This window comes from Pocillopora damicornis, chromosome 3, assembly GCF_964200805.1.
Source record: "Pocillopora damicornis chromosome 3, jaPocDami1.2, whole genome shotgun sequence".
NCBI classification, from domain to species: Eukaryota; Metazoa; Cnidaria; class Anthozoa; order Scleractinia; family Pocilloporidae; genus Pocillopora; species Pocillopora damicornis.
In genome coordinates, this window is record NC_142672.1 from 10,403,815 (window position 1) to 10,419,388 (window position 15,574).

Genomic DNA, 15,574 nt, shown 5'->3' on the forward strand with positions numbered 1-15,574 from the left:
TGTTTTGTTTACCCCTAAATTTTTGTAAAGCTTACCAGCCACTCTTCATGACCTCTTGTTTCTGAACAGAAATGATAGCATTGTTTGCTGCCAATTCATCATGAAAACTGAACTATTAAACGACACCACATTTGCATGTGCAGAGAACTGACAAATGTCATGAGATTTAGCAGAAAGCCTGCGAAAAATCACTCTTGCTTCCAAACTCGCAAGGTGTCAGTCAGTGTTAGCTACCTAAAGCACATGTAGATCTATAATAGTGCACACAGTTGGCTTGTTATTACACTTTCTTACCAGATTAGTTCACCATAACTGCGTATTTTTTAAGGGTTCTGAGTGTTTGCAGGCAGTAATAAGTGCTCTTACAAACAGTAAATTTTACCGGTTACAGCCTGATAAAGAGAACCCTGCCTGAAGTGATAGAAACAAACAATCCAGCATGGTGAATTAATTGCCTGAGTCTCATAAATGCAGGAAAGTTGCTCATTTTTTTTGCTTCTGAACAATCAATTTTAGCACTTTTTTGAATAATGAGAGAATTTTAGGTCACATTCCCTCGCATTTAATTAATAGCTTCTAGTAGCACAAGATTTACCTGGTAGCAACAAGTTTTTATATTCATTCGACCTTGAGCATCTTCAGTGATTTGAGGAGAACTAAAGATGGTTAAAGTCAAATTAAGCTTTTTGAGACTCTATAACTAAAAAAAATCAAGGTTGTGCGAAACAGAATGGAACAGAAGGTGTATGACGACTTATTAAGGAAGTTGACACAAACTTATGAATTGAAAATAAAGGTTTTTGTAAAAATTTTGTACCTTTGAGGAAGTCTACAATCACTTACACATTCCCACACAGATCAATGATCTCATCAGAAAGAAAAAAAAGTAAGCAAACATACAACTTTAAAAGAGTTTGCAACATTTTTTTTGGCTCTGCATCTCACAAAACAACAATAAGGATCAAAGCTGTGCAAAACAACATGCCCCTTGAGGGGTCTGGTACAGGGTTGGTCAATCCTAACATTCATTCTGACCCTATTAATAGCAAAGTTTCATATCAATCTATCACAAACCATTCATACTAATAATTCTACCTGCAAAGGCCTAAAATTTCAGAAAAAAAAAATGCGTGCTGGGACACCACATCACTATACAACTAAAGCTTCAGAGTTTCAAAATATCCAAGGCAAAAATTGAATGTTTCAATTTCAAACACTTTTTTGAACTGGAAGAATAATTTCTCAACATCTGAATGTTTTAAGGGAATTGAGTGAAAGAGACATCAGGTCACAGATTATGATTTTCTGCTTCATTATGCATGGTGTGCTTGACTAAGTCAATAAAAAATGTACAACACAACTGAGATATCATATCATTTGTCTACCTGATGGTACATTAACACAGCTCATTGATCTTGTATACATTTCATCTTCATTAATTTGCTCCCGCTTTCCCCAAGCTTCTTGTTTTGCAGCTTTTCCAGGATTGCCATCAAAGTCTTTTTCTGGTATGACAGTTGTCAATGGTACAAATTCTGCATAATCTCTCTTACAAACAAACTTTTGAGTGCCAAATCTTTTACCAGTACCAGATCCCACTCTTTCATCCTGATAAAGGATAGAAAGTTTAAATATAATAGCTTACTTAGTGACTCATTTCATTCAATCAATTGATTGTAATTTACCTACATATTTTCAATTTAAACAATTTTTGCAAGAATTACAACAGTAGATCATCCTCTTTCATCTCAAAGCGTCACTGACAAGAAGGAACACAATATTACTGAATGCCACAAATCAGTTTCCACTGGAACTTTTCTTTAAATTTTAATCATAACCATTACAATTTCCTCACATGTGATTGGTGCATTAGCTGTTTTTTTTTTCACTCATCATTCTCTACAGTTGTAATCACAGTGTAATCAAACAGTTGGCCAAAATCAGACACCTGTAATTGGACAGTTGAAGCAGCCAATTACAAGTCCTTTCAGCTAAATCCACCAATCACAGAACTGATTACAATAACCATAGCAACAACCATCTATCATGAAGAAAAGAAAAACTGGGAACTTCCAAAATGGAAAAATTTTTCACTTTAGACATTTCCTCTACCAGAGATGTTTGTCTTAAGTATGTTTTTTTTCCAAAATTGTAAAGGTTATGATTAATTAGCAGCAGGACTTTGTGATGCCCAATTTTGTCTATAATCACACTCGTGATTGGCAAATCGGACCCCCACTTCTCAGCTGTCTGATTTTCTTAATCACAGGAATGATTATTGACCAAATTGGATTCCACTTGCTCCTATTACCATTATTTATTGGTCAGCTGCAGATTTTTAAGTGATTAAGAAACCAAGGAAAACTGATATCTCTCCTGGCACCCAAAGCTCAATTTTTTTTAATTAGTTGTTGTGAGTATTCATGCAATTGCATTCTGTTTTTAGAATTAGAAAGCTAGAGAGTAGCTTGATTCAAGTTCCTGCTCTGTTTAAAATGAAATATTTGCATAAATGCTGGCAACTTCTGTTGTTCAAGCATCTTGTTCCTTGATTCTTGAAACTCAAGCCTCGATTCCTGATCTTTGATTCTCAACAGTTTTTAGTTGTGACTGTCAACTTACTTTTGAGCAGTAGTCTATATCCATAAACTAAGACTTGTACAATTATGTCAAAAATTAAGATTACCTACCAGTTCTAGTCCCACAATTATGTAAACATTTCCAGTTGAATCCTTCTCCTCACCAATATATCGCACAGATCCTCTGGCTGGACTATTGTTAATAAATGTCACAACTCTTTCATCCATCTTAAGCACTCCATCAATTCCTTGAAATGACCTTTGCTCTTGTTTTCCCTTCCAAAATGACAGTATTGAATCCTTAAGACTTAATTTAAGCTTAGCTTGAATATTTTCGTCTTTTTTTGCAATTTTTGAAGACTTTGAGTCACCTTCATCTTCTCTAGGTGTCAATTTGTCCAGTCCAACAAAAACCCCAGAGTCTGGCTCACAGGTAAAGTATTGCTTGTTTCTAAATGTTCCATTGCATGTTCCTGACCCTGGATGTTTCTAGATATGTTGAACCACAAATCATTATAAGATTATTGTCATTATTAACCATCATTTTGACTTTCAACATTATCATCACCACGGTTGCCATCATAATCAGTGGAAATCTATACCCACTGTTCTGCATCCAGTATACAAGATACATGCACACTCTACCATTGTAAAAGCAAGATTTTAAAATATTATCAGTAAACATGACATCATTCTTACATAGAGATGACACTTTGCATATGACTGTTTAAAGGGCAAGTTTTACCATTACATATTGTTCATGAACTTTACTAGTCATTTCATGACAGTTATAAAGAAGAAAAATTCATAAATTGAAGTTGTGGGTAAGAATTAGCACATTAAATTCTCGAGATGTTCATTCTAAATAAGAGTCCGTTTATTTCTTCTAGATCTTACCACTATGAATCTAGGAGTTTCTTTATAATCAATAGACAAAACGCCATACTGCAGTGATAATAAGGTACTTGAGGATGATGGAGAAAAATTTCTACACCTTTAAATTCAACACTCACCTGTTTCAATCAAAAACACCTCTCATTTTGAAGCTTAGGAAAACTGTTGTTCAATTTGGTATGATTGTAGTTTTAGTAGGTGTAAACTGTTTGCAATTGAATGTCAACCCCCCCCCCCCTCCATCAAACAAGTGGAGATTTGAATTGAATGGGTTCCAAAACAGTTAAAACAACTGTGCAAACTATTTCAATAGACACCTAGGCTTCTTGAGAAGATATGCTAGTGTGAATCACTATTTTGAATTACTGAGAATCTGCAAGCAAAAAGAATTCTGTTTGAAATCTTAAACCTGTGGTCGTGTGTTTTCCCATTGTAGGTCACAACTGTCACCTCAGGAAAGTGAAAAGCTTGTTTAGTATGAAACTATTTTTTTAGATTGCTTTATAAAATAATTCAAATATTACGCGTGCTCTGATTGGCCATAAAACCATTTAACATGAGCGTATGTAAACATGGTTTTCACTCCTCTTTCATTTGTTATTCTATAAAAGAAATGTATAATGGTTTCCGTGTTTACATAGCCTGATGTAAACACTTGGGAGGTTGGGAGAACACGAGATAAGCTGGAAACCACTCTGCTTCGCATCGTGGTTTCCTAAGCTTATCTCGTATTCTCCCAACCTCCCGCGTGTTTCCATCAGGCTATGTAAACACAGAAACCATTTTACATTTCTTCAATATCAATTAAGTGTTGAAAGTACATAAAATCATGAATTTTCCTTAGCAGGGTAACACTGAGTATTACTTTCTTGGCTTTGACAAACAGAATCTCCCTAAAAGCTCACAAATGAAAGGTTGAGAAGAAGAACAATGGCTCTTTGCCATTTTTTAGATTTGTAAAATTCCCAGCTCTGTAAAAAAAGGTGGAGGACAGTTCAAAAAATTCACTAGAGAGCAGATTGATAGTTTCCATGCTATTTGGCAAAACTTAACACAATAAGACTTTCCTTCTAGGTAATTTTCCCTCTTAATTTTCCCTTAATAAAAAGCACATACAAAGGAATCAGTAACATTGTTCACTTTTAAGTTATAAACCCTGAAAAGGAGGCCTAAGTCACATGAAGTTGTTGATACTGGTAAATCAAGAGAGGTACATGTTCAAAACTATACGCAGGCGCTTAAAAACTTATGAGCCTGCGACGAATGCGAAACCGAATTAGTGTCAACGAAGCATTTAAATCTTCCCTTCAGTCTAAGAGTCTTCTAGGAAGGTCTACCTTGAAGACTAAATTCTACGGGTTGAAATCAACTTCAGTAAGTCTGATCAAGTTAACTGAAATAATAACTTAATTCGGTATGAAATGTTACCTTCACGATAATTTCGTCAGATCTGTTGTGTTGTTGTCTGAACGAAATTTACATTATGTAAATAGTTTCATCCAACAACACGACTTAACTAGTGCACGAGTACTTACGATGAGTTCAACTCCAAACCAAGTTCCCAGACTGGGCGGTAATACACCTTTGTACCAAACAACACCAGGCAAAACCTTTGAAACTCCTTTCACTTCAACGAAGACAGCACTTCCGGGTAACAATTGTCGTCCAAATGTCAGACGTTTCCTATCTAAATACGTTAGGTATCTTCCTTCAGCCGAAGTAATTGCTAAAAGCAAGTTGGTGTCTTCCTCAGATAGTCGAGCCATATACTCCGTACGACATTCAAGACGTAATGATTTACGTTCAATTCCGACAACAGCTACTTGAGTTGAGTCTGTAGGCTGTTCAGCCTCAGGAACACCTTCTAATACCTCGCCTCGCAAAACTTGAATTGGTGTAGACTTCATCGTCAGACCGAGTGCCATCATGTTTTTTTCAACCGAGTTTCCGACACGATCACGTAGAAGAATATACTTACTATTGGTTTCTTCCATTTCGTACGAGGATACAAGAACGACGATTTCACCTTCACTGTAAACAAACCATGCATTAATCGCGATGAAAAGGGAAGAAGAACGCCATCTTTGTGGGAATTTCCCTTGCCTCGTTCTTACGAAGAATAGGTTCGAGTTATTTTAAACAACATTACGTCATTTTCTAAAATATCCCATGTGCCTCTTCTCATTCCTTGTGATAATAGGTTTCATGTGGTCCGTACCTAATTTCGATTTCTAGTGAATACCTTTGGATCATTCTACTCCACTACCTCTACTAATTGTTAAAAGAAAGTTCAGTTTGAAAATTTTAATTAGTAAAAAATAGTATTCAACCGAGTCAAAGCCACAGATCATCACGCGTGGGTGGATTGCAGAACTAGCGCGTCTCAGCTAATTTATCTTTAATCTGTCGCATCACCATTGCTTTCAAATTTTCAAATCGGGTCACAGATATTTCGAACTATTTTCATTTTCCAAAGAAATCTCATTTTTCGCATTTTCAAGCCTGTTCTACGCACATTTTAGGGTCCAAGTTGCGGAGAACTGAATGCCCTTTTACAAGTCTTGCCCGGTTTCGTAATGGAATAAAAGATAGAATGGAAATGGCAAAATGGTTCGAGTTCGCGGGGATTCGAGTTATCTGGTGGCCTGTTCCGATTGTGCTCGGCAACTTTTGGCCTTTGGGGCAACTTTTTGCAGTTCTAGCAACCTAATGAAATGTTTGCCTTTCCGATCATTTGTGCTCTCCAAACTGACTGCGCGCTTCATAACTCGATGAAAACACACTAATGCAAGAACCAGTTACACGATACACACACATACATAAACTTTATTTAAAAACGAATTTAAGTGTAGCTACAAAGCTAATGTCTTCGTTTTAAATATAATAAAATACAATGAAAATACAAATTAAAATAAGAATATAAGATTTACATGCCTATCAAATGATACATTAATAAAATATAAGATACTAAAAAATAGGACGTAATTTACGGTAGATATAGAAATACATGCTTGTGATATTCAAATATTAAAATTGACCAAACTAAGAATTCTCCTCTTAAATTCATATCAATCCTCGCAAGCTCTCCGGTCATCAGGTAGAAAATTCCATAGTTTAGCAGCCAAGTAATTAAAATAATGTAGACCATACACTGTTGTTCTCGGCTTAGAAAGTCACAGGATGTGGTGACCATATAGGTTGTAATTTGCAGAACGAGGAGTTAACATGGTTCTCATATAAGAACCTAATCAATACTTTGCACGGTTTGCTATTCAATCAAGAGAACAGTTTCCCATAAACTTCCTCTCCATCATTTCTATATTTGATTTTTTTTGTGGACTTTGTTCAAAAAAAGAACCATGTGACAAATGTGTTATTCGAATAAAACGCATTAAAGCTTATTTCTATATGAATTTTCTATTTTCGAGGCGCCTGGAGTGCGATCTTATGTAGTAAATGCTTTTAGTTAACGATACTCCTATCATTTTCCATTCCTTTGGAATTTCATGCCTTTCCCCTATTCTGAATAATAAAATTAATATTTGAAACTTATTAATCTTATCATGTCTTATGATTTTCTGGGGGGGGGGGTGCACAAAAGATGTCCTTCAGTAGCATACGCACCATTACAATTACATTGGTAATAGCAGAATTAGGTTAATTCTGTTAAAAGCAACACCGACCAAACCTGTTTTAAACAGGTTCCTCAAGTTCATCAATTATCTCCTGTATGCTTGGTCTCGCCTCAGGCTCTCGTTGCAAACATTTCCGGATAAGGGCTCGATTCAATTTGTTTTTAACCAAGGCGACTTGCCGATCACGCTTTATTGGATCAGGCAATTCCCGGATGCACATCTCACAGAGGAGGACACCAAATCTGTACACATCAACCTGAACAAGATAATGGACGAAAATGAGAGGAAATACAGCACTGCACTGAAGTTTCTTACGTCGAATGAGTCAAAATGTCTCGATCCATTTCTATCTCGAGATAAGCGATAACTCTTGATTATATAGATCCCATGGCAGACTCGATTAGTATTCCTTTGTATTCAAGTAGATTAGCCAAACTAGTATTGTCAATATGTCTTAGGAACAATAAAAACCTTACTTCAAAGATCAGACTAGTTAGGCTAATATACATGAGTACAGTATAATACCAATCCGGCCTGTCATTTACGCATACTGTCTATTTTATGTCAACAAAATAGAAAACCCTGACCTTCTAGCGATATTAACAAAATAAATATTAATTTCGTGGAAAAGGTTGTGGTTATTCATCGTGGTGAATAACAATAAAAAGCTAAGTTTTTCGTGTGATGTAGATCTCGACGTTTCGACTGCATACTGCTAGTCTTCTTCAGGCGATGAGGTCGACTGGTCATGCGTGATCTTATAAAGCATGATGCTCTGCTGTGATTGGTTGTTTTTCAACAGCTCTGATTGGTGCATTTCGATCCTTGCTGTCCACTTAGTGATTTGCTCCCTCGGCGGTCCGCTTTCGCACGGCTCTCCTGTTGTTGTGTTTCTTGATCGTGGGCATCCACGCTTCTGGAATTTCTATTCCACTATCCCTGTTAATGTTGTTAGGGTGAAGTCTTATATTAATAGCCTCTTTGACCCTGCGCGTGTAGTAATAAGGGTCACGATCAAAAAACTTTACTTCGTTCCAGAGTGGCTTGTGTCCGGTGTTGTGGGCATGTTCTGAAACGGCGGACACACCGTATGTCGACAAAGCTAACTGGGTTGTTAATTTATCCTCTAGGTTCCTTAGCGATGCCGAGAAAGCCCTACTGAAGAAAGGACTGAACTTCGCCGTAACTCCTGCGAATATTCCTGCCACAGAGATCATCGCCAAAGTCGAAGCAGCCGTAAGACAACTCGACGCCGAACAAGCAGATACTGTCAGAAGAGCTGTTAACGGTATCCTTCAACAGGCGGAACCACCAGAGCCTAACATCACGAAGGAGATGCGAGATGCGCTTAAAAACCTGAAAGAAGACGAGTCCACCATGGTCCTCCCGACGGACAAAGGGCGCGCTAGCGTAGTCATGGATACCGACACCTACCGTGCCAAGACGTCTGCGCTTATTGAGAACGGACCCTACCAGCTCCTCAACAAAGATCCGACAGACCGTATGACCCGCAAGTTATCCGAAAAGCTGCTCACCTTGAAGCGAAGTGGATATATATATATATCAGAGGCCGTTTACAACAAGATCCGACCCCGACACAAACAGCCGCCTAGAATCTACGGTTTACCGAAGATCCATAAGGCCGACGTACCGCTAAGACCTATCGTGTCGTGCGTAGACACCTTTGCATATGATTTATCCGCTTACTTAGCCAACATCCTGTCTCCTTTAACAGGAAAGTCAGAGTACACGGTGACCAATTCAGCCCACTTCGTATCCACCGTCAGCAATGAGACGATCTTAGACAACGAGATCATGGTATCCTTCGACGTAGAATCGCTGTTTACCAACGTTCCTATCGCCGCCGTTGTACAAGTCGCACTGCAGAAACTCGAGAACGACCCAGGCCTTGCGGAACGCACCACGCTAACGCCTGCACATATCGCTTACGTTTTGACCTTCGTACTGAGATCCACATACTTTCAGTATAACGGATCGATTTACGAGCAAAAAGACGGCGCCGCCATGGGGAGTCCGGTTTCCACTGTCATTGCCAACCTCTAAATGGAGAATTTCGAAGAACAAGCGATAACTAATCATCCTACGAGCCTAGGATCTGGAAACGCTACCTGGACGATACCTTTACCATCCTGGATCGCGAAAACGTAGACGACCTCCTACTGCTTTTAAACAACCAGCAACCTTCCATCCGCTTCACCATGGAGACAGAGAAAGACAACAAACTCGCCTTCCTGGACACCGCTGACGGCCGCCTCTCCACCAGCGTATACAGGAAGCCCACGCACACCGATCAATACTTAGCGTATGATTCACACCACCCTCAATCAGTAAAACGCGGTATTGTTAAGTGCCTTTACGAGCGCGCCAAACGCCTCATAACAAAACCCTCCGTTACCTCTGAGAAGAAAAAACATCTGTCATCTGTTCTGGTTTCTAATGGTTATCCTTCTTCTTTCTTGCAGAAACTTACCAACACCGGAAAACCAAACAACAGTGCCGAACCCGCCAACGAGTTCAAAGCCACTGCGGTTTTACCTTATGTTAAAGGTCTATCCGAAAAGCTTCGCCGCTGCCTACAACAACAGGGCGTACGCGCTGTTTTCAAGTCGGAGACTACGCTAAGATCTCAGTTAGAACGACCGAAAGACACTGTTGACCCGGCTAAACAAGATGGTGTAGTTTACAGGATTCCCTGTGAATGCTGCAAGGTGTACATCGGAGAGACTGGGAGACCTATGCATGACAGAATTAAGGAGCACGATCGAGACATTCGACTCGCCCGAACATGCCCACAACACCGGACACAAGCCACTCTGGAACGAAGTAAAGTTTATTGATCGTGACCCTTATTACTACACGCGCAGGGTCAAAGAGGCTATTCATATAAGACTTCACGCTAACAACATCAACAGGGATAGTGGAATAGAAATTCCAGAAGCGTGGATGCCCACGATCAAGAAACACAACAACAGGAGAGCCGTGCGACAGCGGACCGCCGAGGGAGCAAATCACTAAGTGAACAGCAAGGATCGAAATGCACCCAATCAGAGCTGTTGAAAAACAACCAATCACAGCAGAGCATCATGCTTTATAAGATCACGCATGACCAGTCCACCTCATCGCCTGAAGAAGACCAGCAGTATGCATTCGAAACGTCGCGATCTACATCACACGTGACTACTTTAGCTTTTTATAAATATTAATGTCCGTTACCTTGAGTTTAAGGTGATTCATACAATTACATGCACGTGAAATGCTCACTTATATACAATAAACAAATTACAGCTAACCTTGACCGTTTGCTTTTTAGTAAGTGCTTCAGGAGCACTGTATATCATGGCACCAGGAGCAACTGTCATGGTCTGTTGCATAAAGTTGGCAGTTCCATAATCTGACACTTTGCCTCGCCAATGTTCGCCCTGTCGCCAAAGTAGCACATTTGCACTGCTGATGTCGCGGTGAATAATGGGAGATGGTTGCTTTTGGTGAAGGTAGTTTAGTGCCCGAGCTACATCCAGGGAAATAAAAGACATTTCAGCCTCAGAAAGAGCTCTCTGTTCCAACAGAGTGCGTAAACTTGTTTCCATAAGCTCTGTTATAAACAATGGATTCCCTTCGTCATTTGTAGCTCCGATGAACTGCAGCAAGCAAGGGTGGCGGCATCTTGATGCAATATCCATTTCTCGCTCAAATAAATTGCGGTTGTGAGGAGAGAGAATCAACTCATGGATCTGTTTCACTGCAACAGAACAACCGCAATATTTGCCTTCGACAACACTTCCCCAGCCTCCTCTGCCGAGAAACCTACCCGTCAGCTGAATGTGATCCCGTGAAATGATCCACTCAGGAGACTGTTGTCGTTGATATTCACGTAACTCATCCTGAGCTGTAGACAGAGTTGTTTCCAATTCATTCATTTCCTGGTCTTTTTCCTCCAGTTGTTGCCTTAGGGCAGTTGCTTGATTCTGTAAATTTGCAGTTTCTTCATTTTTTTCTTGTAGCTGCCCTTGGACAATCGTCATTTGCTGGGTTACATCTCTCAGTTGTCGTTGATGTTCACGTAACTCATCCTGAGCTGTGGACAGAGTTGTTTCCAATTCATTCATTTCCTGGTCTTTTTCCTCCAGTTGTTGCCTTAGGGCAGTAGCTTGATTCTGTAAATTTGCAGTTTCTTCATTTTTTTCTTGTAGCTGCCCTTGGACAATCGTCACTTGCTGAGTTACATCTCGCAGGTTTGTCAGCTGCTGCTCCATCTCAACCGATTGTTTCCTTAAATTTTCTTCAAGTTGTTCTTTTTTCTTCAGCTGTTTATGTAAGCTGGTCTCTCTCAACTCTTTCTCTCGTAGTTCTGCTTGCAAATGTGTCACCTGTTCCTCCAGTTCTCTCACCAGCCTGTGAACGTTTCCTCCTGGTTCATTTTCCTCCATAAGTCGCCTGTCTGTTTACAAGAGGAGAAATCCGTCTTCAATTTTTTGTTAGTTTAAGAGCAAAATGAGGAACCTGTGCCTAGCCGGAAGTGGAAAATATATACTTTTATTCACTAGTTGAATTCTTTTCCATTTCTACTCTGCAATTTCACTTGACTTTCTATCTGAGACAAATTTGGCTGTTACCACAGATCCATCATTTCTATGTGCTCCTTGCTCTAACTGCTTCACTTCATCTTTAGATTTTGGTGATATTGTGCTACGACATACCCATAACTTAACGAGGAATAACACTTAAGGTGATTTCTCAGAAGTGTACTGCACATCCTGGGTAGGCCACTTGGCTTGAGTACAGACTTTACCTTTAACCTTACAGTTGTGATACAGTTTCGCATTAAAAAAGGTTCTCCTGCATCTTACCACAACTTCTCCCGCTTTACAAGCTTTAGAAAATTTTCACTTAAAATAACCTGGAAAAATGTATAGGTCTAGTCAAGCCTAAAAGCAAAGGCCCGGATTTTTTTTTTTTTTTTGGCTGTGCACATCTCATTTGTGTTGTTCAGCCTGGCTTGCTTACCTTTTTCAGCATTTAAACAGACATCAGTGGTTGGTGAGTTAGCAAAGCGGGAATCTGGTCGGCAATTCTCCAGTAAAAGAAAGAAACCCCTTCTTTTTGGGCGGGTGAAATATCTTTTTTTATTAAAAGTCCCATCTGAACACGCAGACTTCTCCTCTTCCTTCAAGGAAAGAAAGTACAGAATAAATGTTGGTGATACAATAATTAATAATAAAGTGCTAAAAAGGTAAAATATATCGTTTACTGTAATTTTTTTCATTCTGTCTGAGCCTGATAAATCTCACTCACCAATTCCAGACCTGCTACCAGCTTTTTCTCCACTTGTGGCATATTTCCCACCCAGCGAATGACACCAAATCTTAGAACACCACGCGCCGTAATAACCTCTACCATAGATCCAACCCTCAAACCATAGCGGTTTTCAACTGACATGATGCTATTGCCACCTACAGGAAAAATTTTACTATTACAACAATTTCTGGTCACTAGTAAAATCATGCTTAAACGGTTGCAAACTGTCGACAGTTAAAACCTTATTACAGTTGTGATCGCGAAAGACATGTTGGCCTATAAGGTTAGTGTGCTGGACTCTGGGAGAAGAGGTCTGGGTTCGAGACCTGTGGCCCGTTTCTCGGTAACCACATGTCAACGGGCCCATACCGCTGTTCTGTTTTCATTCACGATGGAAGTTTCAAAAGTTTTCAGAATCATACAATAAAACTATCAGCTACAAAAAACAAAGTGAACTGGTTTGGGCGTCACAGCTTGCTTCTCTATTCTCTTACTTTTGATTTTGAAATATGGCTTCAGGCCCGTTTAATTGGCTGAAATTTCAAGAAACGGGCCCCTAGCCCAATGCGTTGTAATCTTGGGCAAAACACTTTATTCTTATAGTGCCTCTCTTCACCCAGGAGTAGTATACATGTTGTAAATGGGTGCCAGCATATTGTCAGGGAAGCTTGATAAAATTCTGGGGGGTAACCTTGCCTTGAGCTTGCATCCCATCACGGGGGTGAAGTGATGCTGCTAGTCACTTCACGTTAAGGAAACTGGAATAAGCTCCCGCTAAGTGGGCTACTTCCTTTGAGTACAGACTTTACCTTCACCATTTCATTTGTGATAAACTTTCACCTAAAAATGCCACTCCTACATCCTTCTACACCCTCTATCGCTTCACAACCTTAAGCAAAATTTTCACTTCGAGTAAAAATGTATAGTTCTAGTCAAGCCTATAGGCAGAGTCCCAATTGTGTGTTTTTTTTTAAAGCACATCTCATTTGTGTTGTTCAGCCTTGTAAGAGTGGGTCTCCACTTGGATTAGTTCCTTACAGCTCTTAGTTGTACATTTTCTCTATTCTTCAAATTTATTTTAGCAGTAGTTAAGAAACATATCAATACTTAACAAAAATAAAAAGTATTTTGCTAGGTCTCCTTTGACTTGAGAATATCAAAGGGAAAATAAAATAAGCAGAATGCCAGAGGATCTCTACCACTTATCCAACTTCAAGACCATTAAGATGATCATCTGTTATTTTATCATTCTTCCTACCTAAAAATGAATCAAACCCAGCTGCTTTAAGTTATCCTTCATCACTTGTTGTTTGAGTAAGTAAACTGAGTGGCACTTGTAGCAACATCCAACTGTGTAACAATAGGATTAAGGTAGGGATTGTGTTACATCAGGTGACCTTACCAAAAGGACACGTGTGTGCAACAACCCAGCGAGGGCAGAAGAACACGAGCTCCCAATACATATGCATTGAGTTCTGAGAGAAGCTTCTTGTGTCTTGTTGTTTATAATCTTGCGGCTCGTTACAAACTGGATGTTTATCTGCGTGTACTCAGACCGTTCTTAAACAGAGCACCTTCATGTAAGTGTTTAGACGCCTCCGTTATACACGTGCCCTTAAGTCACGTAAAGGATTGTGTCTGATTAGATTGACAAGATGGATAAAAAATAACAATGATGAAGGTTATGATGGTGATGATAAGCATTTTGTAACTAATGACAACCCTGCACAAGAGTGAGCTGATATCGAAGAGGTGCGCGCCCGAAAAAAGACACCGGCGACAAGGAAATCAATAGGTCATTTATGTAGAACAAAACTAACCTGGCTAGCTATTAAATAATGTACATGGGGCACTTTGGCTCAGTAGTACATACCATCTAATGATCCGGCCGCCTCTGTCATGATATTAGTCGTAGGTCCTATATATTTCCTCAAGGCTTTAATGATAACCTCGGCCTGAAGAGCAAAAACGTTATGCAATATATTAAAAGCTCGCAACTCATCGAGACTTGCACTTGAGAGTCTTAAAGTTGTAATCTGTATAATAAATGAAGGGTTTTTGTCTGAAGAAAAAAATTTCACCTCCAAGACAAGGGGTAAAACTGCACCAAACAACATTTGTAATATTTTACCTTTGTAATCATCCTAAATCATCAAAGAGAAATGTGTAACTAAGAACGTATGAACCCTTCATTCTCAAATGTTTATGCGTTTGCTGAAATATGTCTGTCTGATCTGGGTATCACGTGGAATACCTTTCCTTCCGTAGAACTTTGGCAAAGGAAGATAACTTTTTGGGGTTCAAATGTAATGATGTCATAAAAAATTTCTTTATACTTCTGAAATTACAGTGTCTGTAGGTATTCTGGTCGATTCACAGCCTTTTTTTCTTCCAGGCGGGTTACCCCACCTAGGCGGGTTACCTCACCTACCTGAGGTCCCCCACCTCCATGTAAACAGGCCCTTATACAGCACAATACGCTAACTCGAAATCCCGAGAAAAATGGAAAATGGTTCGAGTCATATTTAAGTTATCTGTTGGCCTGTTCCGATTGTGCTCAGCAATTTCGGAGCAACTTTTGGCGTTTGGGGCAACCGTTTGCAGTTTCGGCAACCTAACGTTGAAATGTTTGCCTTTCCGATCAATTATATATTTAGAGCATGTATAAAGTACGAGAAAGTCAACGATTTGATAGGAGACTTCGCTTTCTGCGAATTTCTTGAATGTTAAACACCGGTCCCTTTTAACACAGCCTGTCACTTGACCATGTTTCGCCGGACAATTATGATCCTTGTATTTCGTCCGTGCCCGGGGGTTAAGAGTTTGAACCTTGCCAGGGTGGGGTGGGGAATTTTTACTGGAACTGACAAGTCTTTGAAGCGGGATACAGATGTTTTATCTTTTAATATGAACGTGTTCAAAGGTAAAGAGTTCACTCTCGCCATAAGAAAAGAAGGCTCAGAAGTTAGGTCTATGACAAAGTTACGGGCCTCTCAATCGTGGAATTTGAGAGTTTTTTTTTTTTATCTTTGAGATCAAACGCATTTATTTGCACCTTAAACTTGGAGAGAAAACTCAATGACATTGACTAATCACATAAGTTAAATGAAATAAAGTGTAACGTCTCCCTTCGCTCATGGGGAATAACGC

At 39.4% G+C, this 15,574-nt stretch overlaps 2 protein-coding genes and 1 pseudogene across 4 annotated transcripts in view; 1 reads left to right on the forward strand and 2 right to left on the reverse strand.

The window, feature by feature from the left end:
* The window catches only part of LOC113670495 (ubiquitin carboxyl-terminal hydrolase CYLD), a 19,080-nt gene extending 13,312 nt beyond the window's left edge, over positions 1–5,768 (reverse strand). Inside the window, exons 1-3 of the mRNA XM_089201661.1 lie at positions 5,009–5,768; positions 2,691–3,068; positions 1,386–1,608 (exon numbers count right to left, since the gene is read on the reverse strand). Coding sequence (XP_089057787.1) covers positions 1,386–1,608; positions 2,691–3,068; positions 5,009–5,467 — 1,060 coding nt within the window. The 5' untranslated portion in view covers positions 5,468–5,768. The remainder of the gene's footprint in view (positions 1–1,385; positions 1,609–2,690; positions 3,069–5,008) is intronic.
* On the forward strand, positions 5,471–10,408 carry LOC149048172 (uncharacterized; annotated as a pseudogene). The gene is made up of 2 exons (XR_016185250.1): positions 5,471–5,596; positions 8,239–10,408. The product of XR_016185250.1 is annotated as an uncharacterized LOC149048172 (transcript).
* On the reverse strand, positions 6,284–14,940 carry LOC149048173 (uncharacterized). 2 transcript variants are annotated; one of them, XM_089201681.1, is made up of 6 exons: positions 14,298–14,924; positions 12,422–12,579; positions 12,134–12,293; positions 11,515–11,567; positions 10,420–11,211; positions 6,284–7,364 (listed from the first exon to the last, which is right to left on the reverse strand). In XM_089201681.1, the coding sequence occupies exons 1-6, from the start codon at positions 14,539–14,541 to the stop codon at positions 7,167–7,169; spliced, it is 1,605 nt and encodes a 534-aa protein (XP_089057807.1). In that variant the 5' UTR covers positions 14,542–14,924; the 3' UTR covers positions 6,284–7,166. The 2 variants fall into 2 exon arrangements, with proteins under 2 accessions (XP_089057807.1, XP_089057806.1); XM_089201680.1 differs by having other exon boundaries at positions 10,420–11,567; positions 14,298–14,940.
* Positions 14,941–15,574: the final 634 nt, after the last annotated feature.